Consider the following 15337-nt stretch of genomic DNA (forward strand, 5'->3'; position numbering starts at 1 on the left):
GACCTCTCTCAAATTGACTGCTACATACCAATTAGTGGAATTAAGGTAAATTTAAAAAAACATTTACATTATTCTGAGGTTTGTAATATTTTTCATAACAACAATATTTGTAAAATCTTACCGTAAAATTCCTTTCTCTGAGTCCTCCGACAGTCGCCGCCACTTCATAATCTTCACTAATGGGTATTGACCTTTGCTCCGTAGGAGTAGCTAGGCAACAAGATTTGTTAATATAAAAGCTTTTAGCATATCACACCCCTAGGGGGCGGTCCCCTCAGTCAATACCTCCCTGCATTCTCAACTCAGTTTCAGTAGCATAGCAGTAGAGTACATAAACAAACCCCAAAAGAGGGGCGGCAACTGTCGGAGGACTCAGAGAAAGGAATTTTACGGTAAGATTTTACAAAAATTCCGTTTTCTCTTACGTCCTCCGACAGACGCCGCCACTTCATAATCTTCACTAATGGGGACGTCCCAGAGCAGTGTAGACATGAGGGGTGGGAAAAAAAGCAGCCGCGCCTAAAGCAACGCAGTACCCACAGCAGAGAAAGGAACCTTACCAAAGTAAGAGAACCAACCGGGCAACAGGAAAAAAAACGTGCTCAACAGGAGCAACAACCCAGGAAAGAACAAGTAACCTAGGGGTAAAAATACCCCAACAGCCAAGGACCCAAACAAGGGACCCTAAGGCACTGCCGCACTAAGAACTTTAAGGCCAAAAGGAAGCATCTGCCGATGCCTGAACATCCACTTTGTAAAATTTGGAGAAGGTGTGAACGGACGACCAAGTCGCCGCCTTACACACCTGGGCCACAGAAGCCTGATGACGATAGGCCCAAGACGTACTCCGAGATCTGGTAGAGTGCGCCTTCACAGGGAAAGGAGGAACCCTCCCCTTCAAAGCATAGGCTTGCACAATGGTCTGTCTGATCCATTTGGCGATTGGTCACAGCCGACGCTGCCATGCCCTTCCAAGGACCCTCTGGAAGGACAAAAAGAGAATCCGGCTTGCGAAAGGATTTAGTCGATGACAAGTAAACCCTGATCGCCCGAACAACATCCAAGGAATGCAAAGCCACCTCCTTTGGATGCTTAGGCTTCGCGCAAAGCGAAGGCAAGACAATGTCCTCATTGAGGTGAAATTCCGAGATCCTCTTCGGAAGAAAAGAAGGGTTAGGTCGTAAAACCACCTTATCCAACTGAATCACCAAGTAGGGAGAGCTGCAGGACAAGGCCGCCAGCTCCGACACCCTGCGAGCCGAAGTGATCGCTACCAAAAAGGCAACCTTCTTGGACAACAGAGACAACGAGATCTCCTTGATCTTCTCAAAGGGAGCATGCTGTAACACGGACAGAACGAGGTTTAAGTCCCATGGGAGGTAAAGGGTCCCTCCGAGGAGGAGCCAAGTGTCGCACCCCTTGAACAAAGGTGCTAACCAAAGAATTAGACGCCACAGGGCGTTGAAAAAACGGCCAGCGCAGAAATCTGACCCTTAATCGTGGCCAACGCCAAACGCTGGTCCACGCCCGTTTGAAGGAAGGCCAACACTCTCGATACCGAGTATGAGCGAGGGGAGTACCCCCTGGACTCACACCAGGCAAAATACGCCTTCCAAGTACGGTAGTAAATCTTCCCCGAAGAGGCCTTCCTAGCCTTGATCAAAGTGGGAATGACCTCAGGGGAGAGACCCCTAACCTTCAGGACCTGGCCTTCAACAGCCAGGCCGTTAAAGCCAGCGACTGTAAAGCAGGATGGAATATCGGTCCTTGAGACAGGAGATCTTCTCGAAGAGGTAGACGCCACGGAGCGTCGACCGCCAGATTCACGAGATCTGCGTACCAAGACCGGCGAGGCCAGTCTGGCGCCACCAGAATCACCGTGTGCGGTTCCGAGGCCAACCTGCGAAGGAGCCTGGACAGCAGCTGAATCGGTGGAAAGGCATACATCAGACGATACTGATGCCAGGGCGCCACTAACGCATCTGAGGCGTCTGCCGGAGAATCGCGCGTCCTTGCTACGAACCTTTCCACCTTGTTGTTTAGACGAGACGCGAACAGGTCCACATCTGGGGAACCCCACTTCGCGCACAACATCTGAAAGACATCCGGGTGAAGGGACCATTCTCCCTGGTCCAGGGTCTGGCGACTTAGATAATCCGCCTGCCAGTTCTCCACTCCTGGAATGTGAACTGCAGATATCGCCGGAACGTGCTTCTCGGCCCAAGACAGAATGTCGGCTACTTCCCGAGCCGCTCGGGCACTCCTGGTGCCCCCTTGGTGGTTGATGTAGGCCACCGCTGTGGCATTGTCCGTCTGCAACCGGACGGCACTGAAGCCTGTCCGTCCAACGCAGAAGGCAGAGATTTATTGCTTCGCAATTCCAGAATGTTGATCGGAAGGGAGGATTCCTCCCCCGACCAAGTTCCCTGGGCGGACAGAACGCCCAGAACACCACCCCAGCCCGACAGGCTGGCATCCGTGGTGATCACCGTCCACGATAAAGGACGAAAGGACTTGCCCCCCGACACCGACAGGGACTGGAGCCACCACAAAAGACCCCTTCGGGTGAGGTGGCTCAACGAAATCCGCAGATCCAGAGATTGCGGACGCCCGTCCCACTTGGTCAGGCTCTCCGCCTGAAGATTCCGAGTGTGAAACTGGGCGAAGGGAATCGCCTCGAAAGCCGAGACCATCAATCCCAGACACCGCATACATGTCCGGATGGACGAGCACTGAGTGTCCCTGAGGGACCTGACTTCGTCCTGAAGTGTCCGGAGCTTGTCTTCCGGCAGGAAGACCTTCGCTTGAACAGAGTCCAGGATCATCCCCAGGTAGGGAAGACGAACCGACGGACACAGCGTCGACTTTGGAAAATTTATCGTCCAACCGAACTCCTGTAGAGTCTGCATCGTGACGGACAGGTCATTCACCAGGCCCTGATTGGTCGCAGACCGAATCAAGATATCGTCTAGATACCCCAAGACAGAGATGCCCTGGGCTCTCAACAAAGCCAGGACCGGCGCAAGCACCTTGGTGAAAACCCGCGGAGCCGAAGCGAGACCGAAGGGTAACGCCACGAATTGGTAATGATCCTCCGCAATGGCGAATCGAAGGTACCTCTGGTGACCCTCAAAAATGGGGATGTGAAGGTACGCATCCTTCAAGTCGATGGAGGCCATGAATTCCCCCGAAACCAGGGCAGCCACCACCAAGCGCAGGGTTTCCATGCGTAACTTGCGGACCCGCACAAAGCGGCTCAGAGCTTTCAAGTCCAGAATCGGACGTACCTTGCCCTCCTTTCTGGGCACAGTGAACAGATTGGAGTAGAACCCCCGAAATCTGTCCCGATGAGGCACCGGAACCACCACTCCCTGAGCCCGCAGGTCCCGCACCGCCAGGTGCAGATCCTGCAAACGCTCCGGAGACAGCTGAAGATTTGAGGGAAAAAATCTGCCCGCCGGCCGAGAGAGAAACTCAATCTTGTATCCAGATCGAACGATTTCCTGAACCCACCTGTCCCGAATGCGGGCCAGCCAGGGTTGAAGAAAACCGAGCAAACGTCCCCCCACCCCAGAGCCGGGTGAGGGCGCCCCTTCAGGCCGAATTGGCATGGGCAGCGGACCCGGACTGGCCGGACTTCTGCTTACCTGCCCACGGCTTCTTCTGGGAGCCTTGGCCCTTGAAGGGCTTGCCCTTGTATTGCGACCTAAAGGCACGAAAGGACCCCTGAGAGGGCCTAAACGAGGTATTCTTCTTACCGCGAACAAACTTATTCTTGTGAGATTGGGGCAAGAGTGCTCTTACCCCCGGAATTTCCCTTTATCAGCGTATCCAAAGACTCGCCAAAAAGGCGAGAACCCGCGTAGGGCAAATTAGCTAAAGTCTTGCGAGAAGATTGGTCAACCAACATTTCAGCCATATCAGGCGACGGTTCAAAACCTCCACACTTGGCTGCACGCCTCTCCAAGGGACTAAATCCAAGTCCCCATCACACAAATACATGACACCCTGATGAATTTGATCCACCATAGCCAATGTTGTCGGCGGAGCAGAGTCAGCCACCAGGGTGCGCCTGAGCACCTGCGTCCAATCCGCAATAGCCTGGGCTGCCAAAATGGAAGCAAAAATAGGCTTCAGCATAGAACCAGCAACCGTATAGGCATGATGGGCCAGAGACTCCAATCTCCTGTCCGTAGGGTCCCGGAACAACGGGGTATCCTCAGCAGGGATCGCAGTGGATTTATTCAAAACCGCCACCGCGTGATCCACCTGAGGTGGCACACACCAACGCTCATCAGTGGTGGGTGTAAAGGGATAACGCAGCTTGAACTTACTTGGCACAGTAAAAGGCTTCTTCAAATTGTGCCATTGCTCATCCACGGCGCGCTGAAATTCCGTAGGGCAGGGAAAAAACTGCGCGGTTTTGCGCTTCTTTTGCGTCCCATAAGAGGACATCAAAGCAGGAGGACATGGTTCATCCTGCAAATGCAGTGTTTCTTTGATAGAAGCAACCAACTCATCCATGAGTGCAAGCTCTTCAGGCGAGCCAGGGGGAGAATGATCAACCCCTTCTACCTCAGCCTCACCCTCAGACCCCCCAAGGTCCAGAGATGAACGAGACCCTGAGAAGGGCACTCCAGCCATAGCAGCCCCATCGCCCTCTGAATCAGAGGAAATAGACAATCTGGGCCGTTTTGCGGATCGATCAGCCATTAGCATCTGCACCAGAAGCCAAGTTCGCCACAATAGCAGCCAGATCAGCCCCCTCGGGGGATGCAGCAGCCCCTTGGCCCCCCACCAAGGTGGGAGGAAACTTGCAATCCTGAGAATCCATGCCCCAGCAATAAATAGGAAAAAGGAGTACTACCCCTTTAAGACCGCGGCGAGCATAGCCCACCGCACACTACAGTATGTAGAGACCCCCACAGGGATAAGAACACTGAGCAGGGAAATACAGGATAAGGAAAGGTAAAAACCTGGAGAGGCCACACAGGCTGCTGCCACCGATCGCTGTTCCAGTGAAAAAGGAAGTGATGTAATGACTGACCGCCCTATAAAGCCTATGCAGGCTACACAAACATGGCCGCTCGGCTGAGGCATTTTTGGGCAATGAGAAAATGGCGCCGACATGTGGCTGTATGATCGATCGCCGCCAAAATAGCGGCTTTTGGCGCCAAAACACCGCGCCCTACCACACAGGGCCGGACACCACAATTGTGCCGCAAAAAAATGGCAGACCGCAATAGCGGCCGCCGCACAGCATGTCTAAGCCCAGTCTGCCCACACAGTACACATAGCAGAGCGGGAGAGCCCCCCCCCCCCCCCGCAGCCCACAGAAAGGCAGCTATTCCACACAGGAATCTGACAGGGAGCTCAGCACACACACAGACATGCAGGGTCACACAGTCACAGACTGACACCCAAAACAGACAGGTCCCCACATAGAAATGCACTTACCAGTCCGGATGGCGTGGGGAGCCTTCTCCAGCGACCAAACCGCTGTACTGAGGACAGGGAGTGTCGCAGCCAGGACGCAGTGGAACTGCGGTGCGAAACCGCAAATGGCGTCCGGTGAGGTAGCCACCTCACAGGCAGCATCCCTGCAGCGAACAGGGATGGGTCGTTCAATATGCCAGGGAAACCTGACTGAACGCTCGATGGCAGGCTGGGGAACCCCTGGCCCTGAGCCCTGGGATCCAGGGTGGCCAGTCCGAGGCCCAGCTCCGCATGATCATCTTCATCCGAAGAAACTAAACTAATGCTGAGAAAAAGAACAGCTAGTAAAAGAAAGAGAAAAATACTCAAAATAAAATCAAAAAGAGGATAGAAGGCTGAGACTGAGAGCCCAAGCACAGGATCAGCCAGCTACTCCTAAGCTAGGCATTAGAAACTGAGTTGAGAATGCAGGAAGGTATTGACTGAGGGGACCGCCCCCTAGGGGTGTGATATGCTAAAAGCTTTTATATTAACAAATCTTGTTGCCTAGCTACTCCTACGGAGCAAAGGTCAATACCCATTAGTGAAGATTATGAAGTGGCGGCGACTGTCGGAGGACGTAAGAGAAATATATTTTTTTAAATATGTTTGATAGGTTACCTAATAAACCCTTGAGGCTTTGTTTTGAAGTATAAAACAACAAAACATGCTCAGTTAGGGCCTATTCACACCATTTGTGTTGGGATGCGCTGAGCGGCATTCCAGTGCAGACCCAAAACAAAGACAATGCAAGTCGCCTTGTTTCCTGTGGTGCCAGTTCACACCACTGCAATTCGGAGATGTGCACTGCCTACTTTCTTCAAGTACAGCAGGCTGTGGCAGAAACCACTGCATCTCATCACCACTGTGTGACTAGAACTTAATGAAAAGTCACTTATGACATTTCAATAAAGTTCTAAAAAAAAAAAAAAAAGCACAATTAAAAAAATGAAGGGCAAAAACAGTGCAATGTTCAGCGTGGGTGCTGGCTTAAATTGGCTCTTAAAGATCATGAAAAATTATGAAGAATAAACAGCTAGACTAAATAAATAACACTACATGCCAAAAAAAACTGAACACAAAACCATTTTTTTCACCTTCATGAATATACACTGATCAGCCATAACATTATAACACCATCATAACCCATCAAGGCCTGGACTCCACAGGACATCTACAAGGTATGCTGCAGTATCTGACACCAAGCTGTCAGTAGCAAATCATTTAAAATCATGTAAGTTGATAGGTGGAGCCTCAAAGGATTGGACTTGTTTTACAAGCACATCCCACAAATGCTCGATTTAATTGATATCTGGAGAATTTAGAGACCAAGCCAATACCTCAAATTCATTTGTGTTCCTCAAACTATTCTTGACTTCAGCAGACCAGACCACCTTCTTCCATTGCTCCGTGGTCCAGTTCCAATGCTCAAATGCTCATTGAAGGCACTTTTGCCTGTGGACACAGGTCAGCATGGGCACCCGAAAACCAGTCAACGGCTACGCAGCTCCATACACAACAAACTGCAATGCATTCGATTTTCCAGCAATTTGTGCTACAGTAGCTCTTCTATTGGATCGAAACATTACATGGGACAGCCTTCACTCTCCACATACATCAATGAGCCTTCCTTGGACCACTTTTGGTAGGTCCTGACCACTGCAGACCAGGACCATCCCACAAGAATTTCAGTTCTATAGATGCTCTGACGCAGTCATCTAGCCATTACAACTCATGTCAACGTCACTCAAATCCTTACGCTTATCCATTTTTTCTGCGTTCAATACATTAACTTCAGGGACAACAGGTTTACTTGTTACCCAATACAGGGTTCGACAATCCCCGGGCGCCAGGTCGCATTTGCGACTAGAATTAGCGACCTGGCGCCTGGGGTGCACTGCAGGAGATGTCCTGTCGCTTTGCGCCCCCCCCCCCCCTCGAGCGCTCGAACTCCGCATCATCTGAAAATTGAGGCCCCGGCTTTTGGGCCTTCTCCACTGAGATGCTGCCAATGGGAAACTGGCGGCCTCTTGTGGTGGCCGGGAGTATTACAACTAGCAGTAACTAGGAATGCAAGGGATTTCCACTGCTTGTTTTCAATGCTCGCCCTTCTCCTTCCCAAGAGGTGGAGAGACGGAAGTTTTTGCAGTCTTCATCTGGCGCCCTTTGCTTAAAGGTAAGTGTGCAGGGAGTGTGGGTATTTGATTTTATTTTTAAATCCCATTTTACACTGCTCTCTCCTGGAAGTTCAAGGATAATGTGTTCTACATATTTATGCACTTCTGCAAAAGAGTGTAAGGGCTCTTTCAGATGGCTGCTCCGCTGTTTTTGTCCGCTGCTGGACTTATTTTTTTTTTCACGGAGCGGATGTCATCCGCTCTGTATGTCCGCATATCATCCCATCCGTTTGCGGATGATATGCGGACATAATGTAAGTCTATGGGCATTGCGGATGTCAGCGGATGACACCGCTGACATCCGATTTTGCTTCCTTTCCGTTTTTTGAACGGAGGAAAAATAGGGTTCTGTTCCGTTCCAAAAAAAGGAACAGAACTGAAAGGAAGAAAATCGGATGTCAGAGGATGGTATTCCGCTGACATCCGCAATGCCATTGACTTACATTATGTCCGCAAATCATCCGCAATAAAATAGGATGATTTGCGGACATACGGAGCGGCTGTGTGAAAGAGCCCTAAGGGCTCTTTCACATGGGCGGTCCGATCAGATCCTCCTGTCAGTTTTTTAGGCGGATCTGATCGGATGCCCCATTCAGCCCTATGGAGCAGCGGATGTCAGCGGAGACATGTCCGCTGACACAGCTGCCATCCGCATCCGATCCTGTCCGTGAAATCCGGACGGATGGAAACCCTATTTTCCATCCGTCCTGGGGATCTGATCGGATGGGATCGGATGAGAGCGGACAGGTGGTCCGCTCTCATGCGATTCCCCATAGAGAGCAGAGGGGCTCTGACACCTCCCTCTCCGCACACAGTGTGGAGACGGAGCTGTCATCCGCCGGCTCAGCGGGGATCGGCGGATCGATCCCCGCTGAGCAGAGCACGGTCCGCAATGGAATGCGGACCGTGTGAAAGGGGCCTTACTTTAAAAATTGCATTTTGTAATCTCCTTGCAATGTGTTGATCTTTTGTTTTGCATTAAAATCCCTTATTCACAATAAGAATCTTTTATGGAAAAAAAAAAATATATTATTTTTCATCATCTCCCTGCCATGCCACACAGCCAATGGCCCCTTTCACACTGGTTTTCTGATCAGGTCCGCCTGTCAGTTTTTCAGGCAGACCTGATCGGACCCTTCAGTCTCTATGGAGTGGCAAGCCGCCGCCATCCGATCCTGTCCACCAAAAACAGACGGATGTTGGTTATATTTACCATCCGTCCAGTGAATCGAATTGGATGACATCGGATGGAAACAGATGATCCGTTTCCATCTGATTGCCCCATAGAGGAGAATGGGCTGTGTCTGCATAGCAGAGCGGACAGGACCTGTCATCCGCCTGCTCAGCGGGAATCAGCAGAGAGATCCCCACTGAGCATGTGGATTCTGCTTAGCGTAGGCGCCCGTGTGAAAGGGGCCTAAGGTGGCATATGTTACTCTTGGTCACTGGATCTCCTATCGCCCCAACCTTGCTGCACTGTTTAAATTTAAGATCGGTTATTTTCGTCATTGAAAATAAAGCTTTGTTAAAAAAAAAAACTGGCTCCTAACTTTTTTAGCTAGCTCCTAGATTCCAAACAAATTTGTCAAGCCCTGACCTAATATATGTCCCACCCACTTTCAGGTGCCATTGTCACTAGATAAACAGTTTTATTCACTTAACTTGTCAGTGGTCACAATGTTATGGTTGATCGGTGTACTGTATGTTCCAGTGTGTTGACATATACTACTAAAACCATGGCTAAAAGAAAGTAGTAAGGATGCAAACATGGAGTCTGGGCACTCTTTTTGGCATTGCTTTAAAGGGAACCAAAATGAACATCCCCAATGCATCACATTGAACCTTTATTTTAGCACATCACAGCACACAAAATGTAAACTGTGTTGTGTGCTGTAATAGGAAAAAAAAAAAAAAAAAAAAAAACACAGGCTCATTGAAACCTACCCTGCCATGCATTGATTGTGCATTCACGATTGGGCTGCCTTAACACAATGCACATTAACACGCACTTGGTAATACACTGAAAAGCATGAATTCAGCCTTTAAGACCAGACATAACACTAAACCTTGCCCTGATGCACCAAACATGAACAAAGGGTTTTGGGAAATTTTTACTTCAACCTTATATTTTACTTTGTTTTGTTGAACTTCCAGGATAAGGTTATTCACCAGTTGTTTTTGCTAAGACTGTATGCAGAAAAAAAAAAAAAAAATCTTCCAATTAATTTAACAATTTTTAGTACAAAACATCTTAGTTTATTCCTTCTGTGTATACCTTCTTTGAAGACTTTTTTAATGTTATGGATTTCAGGTGTAGATCTAGAAGCAAGAATTTCAACAAGCACATTTTCTGTAGTGCCAGCACCCTGGAAAAACAAGCAGATATTGCCATGTACATAGATCTCAAGGACATGTGACTCTTCACAAGAGCAGATGTTCAATCCTTTCAGCATACATTTTTTTGTAATACATTTTTTTGCTTTGTGCTGAACAGTCATTCGCTTGCCCTTTTTCCATAAGAGTAATCACAAAGCAGCATGTATTGTGCAAAAATCTATTAGGTCCTTAAACAAAGTAAGCAAAATGCAGCATTAATGAAGACAGCTGGGTTCTTGATATGTTGCCACGTATTCAGTGATGGAATTCAAATTGACAGTTCGGTTTCTCACTTGAAAACATTCTGCAATCTACAGTATATGTTTTTCAACTAACATGAATAGCTATATTGCTACATGCAAATAACATACCTTCATTGCATGTCTAAGTTCTTGAGCATCATACAGATTTTCTGGGGTCATTAGTGCCACTATCACCTTCTCAAGTTTACCCGTAAGTTCAGACTTCAAATCATCAAGAAGATCCTAGAACACACAAAAAAATAAATACACACACACACACTTTTTTTTTTTTTTTTTCTCATCATAAAGCAATAAAGTAGTGATTTTTTTTTTTTTAATTACATAGCCAAAATATTTAAATAATTAAGATGAAACAAAAATCTGTCACAGAGGAAAGATTTCTATTTTCTGATCATTCAGTATGCAATGACTTGGCTCATTGCCATACTAGATTTAGCCATCTTGTACAAAACTACTTAAAAACCTACCCTGCCAAATAAGGTCTTAAATGCTACGGCAATTTGCTGTCGCTGAGCATTGGTTCTGGATGTAAGAATCTTCATAATAGGGTCTTCATCAGTACCTGAAATGTAATAATCATAGAGAAGACACAGTGAACAAAACATTCTTTATTATGACATTCTGCAACAGAGTGGCATACTTTGTGGTGCCCAAAATAGCATCCTAATGCCATACTTAGGGAGGAAACATTTTAAAGTTTATTTTTTGATCACCAAAATAATTTCACAACATTGGGTCTAAAGAGTGGGGAACTGAAGCCAAGTATAGATTTCCCTTACTCCGCATCAATCACACCTCCACCAAAATTGAAATGAACCATTTTGGGAAGTAGTGTTCAAAAGAGGCCATTTACTGCATTGGATTTTTTGACATCTACACATACAGGGATATAAAAACATACCTAAACCCTTCATTGCTTTGCGGAGAGCTTCTGCATCATCATTGGCTTTGAAGCCATGGAAATCCTTGATGGTTCCTCTTTTAGTCTAAAATAAAACAAAAATTTTGTTTGTAACCTTACATATATTTTATATGCATTATATTGCCATGAATTTAAGTTTTCCTCTGACAAACAGATTCACTTTATGGACTAGTAAAGATGGCCTTCAGACCCCTTATAGTGACAGGAGTGCTATTGCGCCATTTTGAAAATTCTGTGCTTCAATGGATCGAGGGTTTAAGCCCCGTACACCCGCGTCGAAAATTGGCAGGGAATTTCAGCCAACGACCGATCTGCCAATTTTTGGCTTGTTAGTATGATGCTTCCGACAACCAACTCTGACTTTTCGGCCGAAAAAAATCTGGTGTGCAGACTATCAAATTTTTGTTGGCCGTCAACACAACGGCCGATTTTCGTGCAGTCAGTACAGATTGACAGGGAAAAATCTGATGAGCAAGTCTGGGCATGCTCAGTGAAGAAAAAACACAAAGAAAACAAACCAAAACATGACATCACTTCTGAAGTAGAATTTAGTTGGCCGAGAAAATTCGTGTGCAGTCTAGGCACATTCCAACCAACAAAACACCACTCTGGACAAAAGACGGACGATCCGTCGGCCGATAATCATTGCGTGTGTACTAGGCTTTACACTCTTTGCCCATGGACATCCTGTCTAAGTGTGAAGGATCCGGTGGGAATTCAAGTAATACAGATTTGCAGAGGGTGCATGAAAACTGGTATGGTACAATACTTCCCGAGTGTATGACACCACAGAATCTCACCCCTAATCTCCTGCAAACTTTTTAACATACAAAAAAGTTTAATTTTGAATGTGCTGAACTCTCAGATGGGTGGTACGAAGGTTGTGGTTGGCAGCGTAAACTCCATTGGAGCATGCAGTCTCCAAGTGAACGGATTTGGAAATCTGCAAATCTCTGGAATTTGCCAAACAACGAATATCAAGAATCCACTTTGCCTTTTTACTCAAGCTTCACTCATAAGCAAAAATGGAGGGGTTGTGAAAACTCACAGTGGAGAATGTATTTGAGAAAAAAAAAAAAATACGTTTTAATTCAAAAAAAGGTCAAATCAATTCTAAGGTAAAAAATGCTTTCAACATATTTTGCCAAAAAGGCTTTAAACCTCTCGGGGAGAAGATTCCATTCTGGTTTTTATTGCCATCTGCGTACCTACTACAGAAGAAATTTCTACTCTTGTCTCCTAAACGCCGTATTCATGCTAAATCCATTTAAGCCCTTTTACACTGAGGCACTTGAAAACTGCCCATAAAAAAAACTCAAGAGCGCTTTTGCATCGCTTTTGAGGCGTTAGCAGTGCCCTATTTTTTATAAACGCGTAACTCAAAAACTGCTTCAAGAACCATTTTGGAGGCATTTTTTAAATGCTTTTCAGGCGCTTACTTTTCATATCAATGGAGAGGGGCATTTTTGAAGCACTTTTTTTTAGCACCCCAAACCTGCTCCAAAGATACTGCTTGTTTTTTTTGCTGATTTTTCTCACCGCCCCAGTGCGAAATTATTCATCGATTTCAATGGGAATAGGTTTTTGTGAGCTTTTCAGGTGCTTTTTTAGCGCCAAAACGCTTGAAAAGTGCCTCAGTGTGAAAGGGCTCTTACTGATGTAGAGAACATGGTAGCAATTAAAACCTGACAGCCATTCTAACCCTTACCAACTCGAATATAAAACAAAAAAAAAATACATAAAAAGAATTTCTTATTTTTGTAACCCCAGTGGGAGGTATTCCCAGTCACTTCCTCTTCCGGTGATATGACAGGAAGCGTGTGGAACTCTACAGTGGGGACACAGGTAAAGTAAAAACCTAACAGACGCTCAACCCTTCCATAATCACTAATTACACTGCTCAAAAAAATTAAAGGAACACTTGGAAAGAACATTTCAATGTGAAAAAAAGATCATGCTGGATATCTATACTAATATGGACTAGGTAATGTGTTAGGAATAAAAGGATGCCACATCGTTTGATCAAAATGAAAATAATCAAACTACAAAGGGCTGAATTGAAGGACACCATGAAAATCAAAGTGAAAAAAAGATGCAGTAGACTAGTCCATTTTGCTGAAATTTCATTGCAGCAACTCAAAATGTTACTCAGTTTGTATGGCCCCCCCACATGCTTGAATGCATGCCTGACAATGTTGGGGCATGCTCCCAATGAGACGACGGATAGTGTCTTAGGCCATTTCCTCCCAGATCTGGACCAGGGCATCACTGATCTCCTAAACAGACTGAGGTGCAACCTGGCAGTGTCAGATGGACCGAAACAATGTCCCAGAGGTGTTCTATTGGATTTATTTCAGGCGAGCATGGGGGTCATTCAATGGTTTCAATTCCCTCATCCTCCAGGAATTGGCTGCATACTGTCCCTTCATGAGGTCAGGCATGGTCATGCACCAGGAGGAACCCAGGACCTACTGCACCAGCAAAGGGTCTGACAATGGGTCCAAGGATTTCATCCTGATGCCTAATGGCAGTCAGGGTGCCATTGTATAGCCTGTAGAGATTTGTGCGTCCTTCCATGAATATGCCTCACCAGACCATCACTGACCCACCACCAAACTGGTCATGCTGAATGATATGCTGCCTGTAACAAATTTCTCCGCGGCTTCTCCAGACCCTTTCACGTCTGTCACGTGCTCAAGGTGAACCTGTTCTCATCTTAGAAAAACCATAGGAGGCCAGTGGCAGACCTGCCAATTCTGGTGTTCAAGGGCAAATGCCAGTCGAGCTCCACAGTGCCAGGCAGTGAGCATCGGGCCCACTAGAGGACGGTCGGGCCCTCAGGCCACCCTCATGAAGTCGGTTTCTGATTGTTTGGTCAGAGACATTCACACCAGTGGCCTGCTTGAGGTCATTTTTTTAGGGCTCTGGCAGTGCTCATCCTGGTTCTCCATGCACAAAGGAGCAGATAGTGGTCCTGCTGATGGGTTAAGGATCTTCTATGGCCCGGTCCAGCTCTACTAGAGTTACTGTCTCCTGGAATCTCCTCCATGTTCTTGAGACTGTGCTGAGAGACACAGAAAACCTTCTGGCAATGTCACGAACTGATGTGCCATCCTGGGGGAGTTGGGACTGCCTGTGCAACCTCTATAGGGTCCAGTATCGCCTCATGCTACCAGTAGTGACACTGACCCTAGCCAAATGCAAAACTAGTGAGAAAAACTCAGAAAAGATAAGTAGGGGGGAGAAAATGTCAGTGGCCTCCACCTGTAATACCATTCCTGTTTTGGAGGTTGTCTCATTGTTGCCCATCTAGTGCACCTGTTAATTTTATTAACACCAAAAGCAGCTGAAACTGATTAACAAACCCCTCTGCTACTTAACTGACCAGATCAATATCCTAGGAGTTTGACTTGATGCTATACTCTGAATAAAAAAAAGTGTTCCTTTATTTTTTTTGAGCAGTGTATAAAGGAGGGGAGTAAGGTGGATGAAAAGGTTATGTTCATAAACCTATTACTCTGGATATATTGAAGGAACTAAAATAGTGATGAAGGTATTCTTTAAACATTATTTGTGCATCAACTGAGTTTAGCATTACAGTGAACAAATCTGGAGATATGCAAACAAACAACATGCTACTTTTGGGTATACAAGTGAACATACTTAAATTACATTAACAGTCATTTAATTACAGAAAATCATTGCCAATTGTGCTGAATGATGGTCCTACTCATCAGAGTTTACAATCTGTTATAGAAGCACCAAAAGGGATATATACTAAACATTTCCTTTAGTACAAGGTACCATGTACTGCCTACAGGCTGTTTACATGCATTCCTACTTTCAATTATGATAATGATATTGGCACAGAAGTCAGCATATTATGCCTCAGGCTTACAGATCCTTAGATAGCCATTTATTGCATCATTACATATTTAGTATCCTGTTTAACTGACAGAAAAAAAAAAGCCTAGTCTTCTTGACATAGGATTTTGCAAGGCTGCCTTGCGAGATCAATGGGATAGCAGACAGGACTTATTTCTATACTTTAATTACTTATACTAAAATAAAAAGACTGAACACCAATCTGGAATTATAAAGGCCGCGGCCGTTTTAATACTTGT

At 46.4% G+C, this 15337-nt stretch overlaps 1 protein-coding gene across 1 annotated transcript in view; it reads right to left on the reverse strand.

Annotated features, from left to right (window-relative positions):
- The window catches only part of ANXA5 (annexin A5), a 53235-nt gene that overhangs the window by 23515 nt on the left and 14383 nt on the right, over window positions 1–15337 (reverse strand). The window contains exons 2-5 of the mRNA XM_082247974.1: window positions 11193–11277; window positions 10759–10853; window positions 10400–10513; window positions 9928–10018 (exon numbers count right to left, since the gene is read on the reverse strand). Coding sequence (XP_082104100.1) covers window positions 9928–10018; window positions 10400–10513; window positions 10759–10853; window positions 11193–11277 — 385 coding nt within the window. The remainder of the gene's footprint in view (window positions 1–9927; window positions 10019–10399; window positions 10514–10758; window positions 10854–11192; window positions 11278–15337) is intronic.

The sequence above is a fragment of the Pelophylax lessonae genome, assembly GCF_965119305.1.
Source record: "Pelophylax lessonae genome assembly, chromosome: 1".
In the NCBI taxonomy this organism is placed as follows: Eukaryota; Metazoa; Chordata; class Amphibia; order Anura; family Ranidae; genus Pelophylax; species Pelophylax lessonae.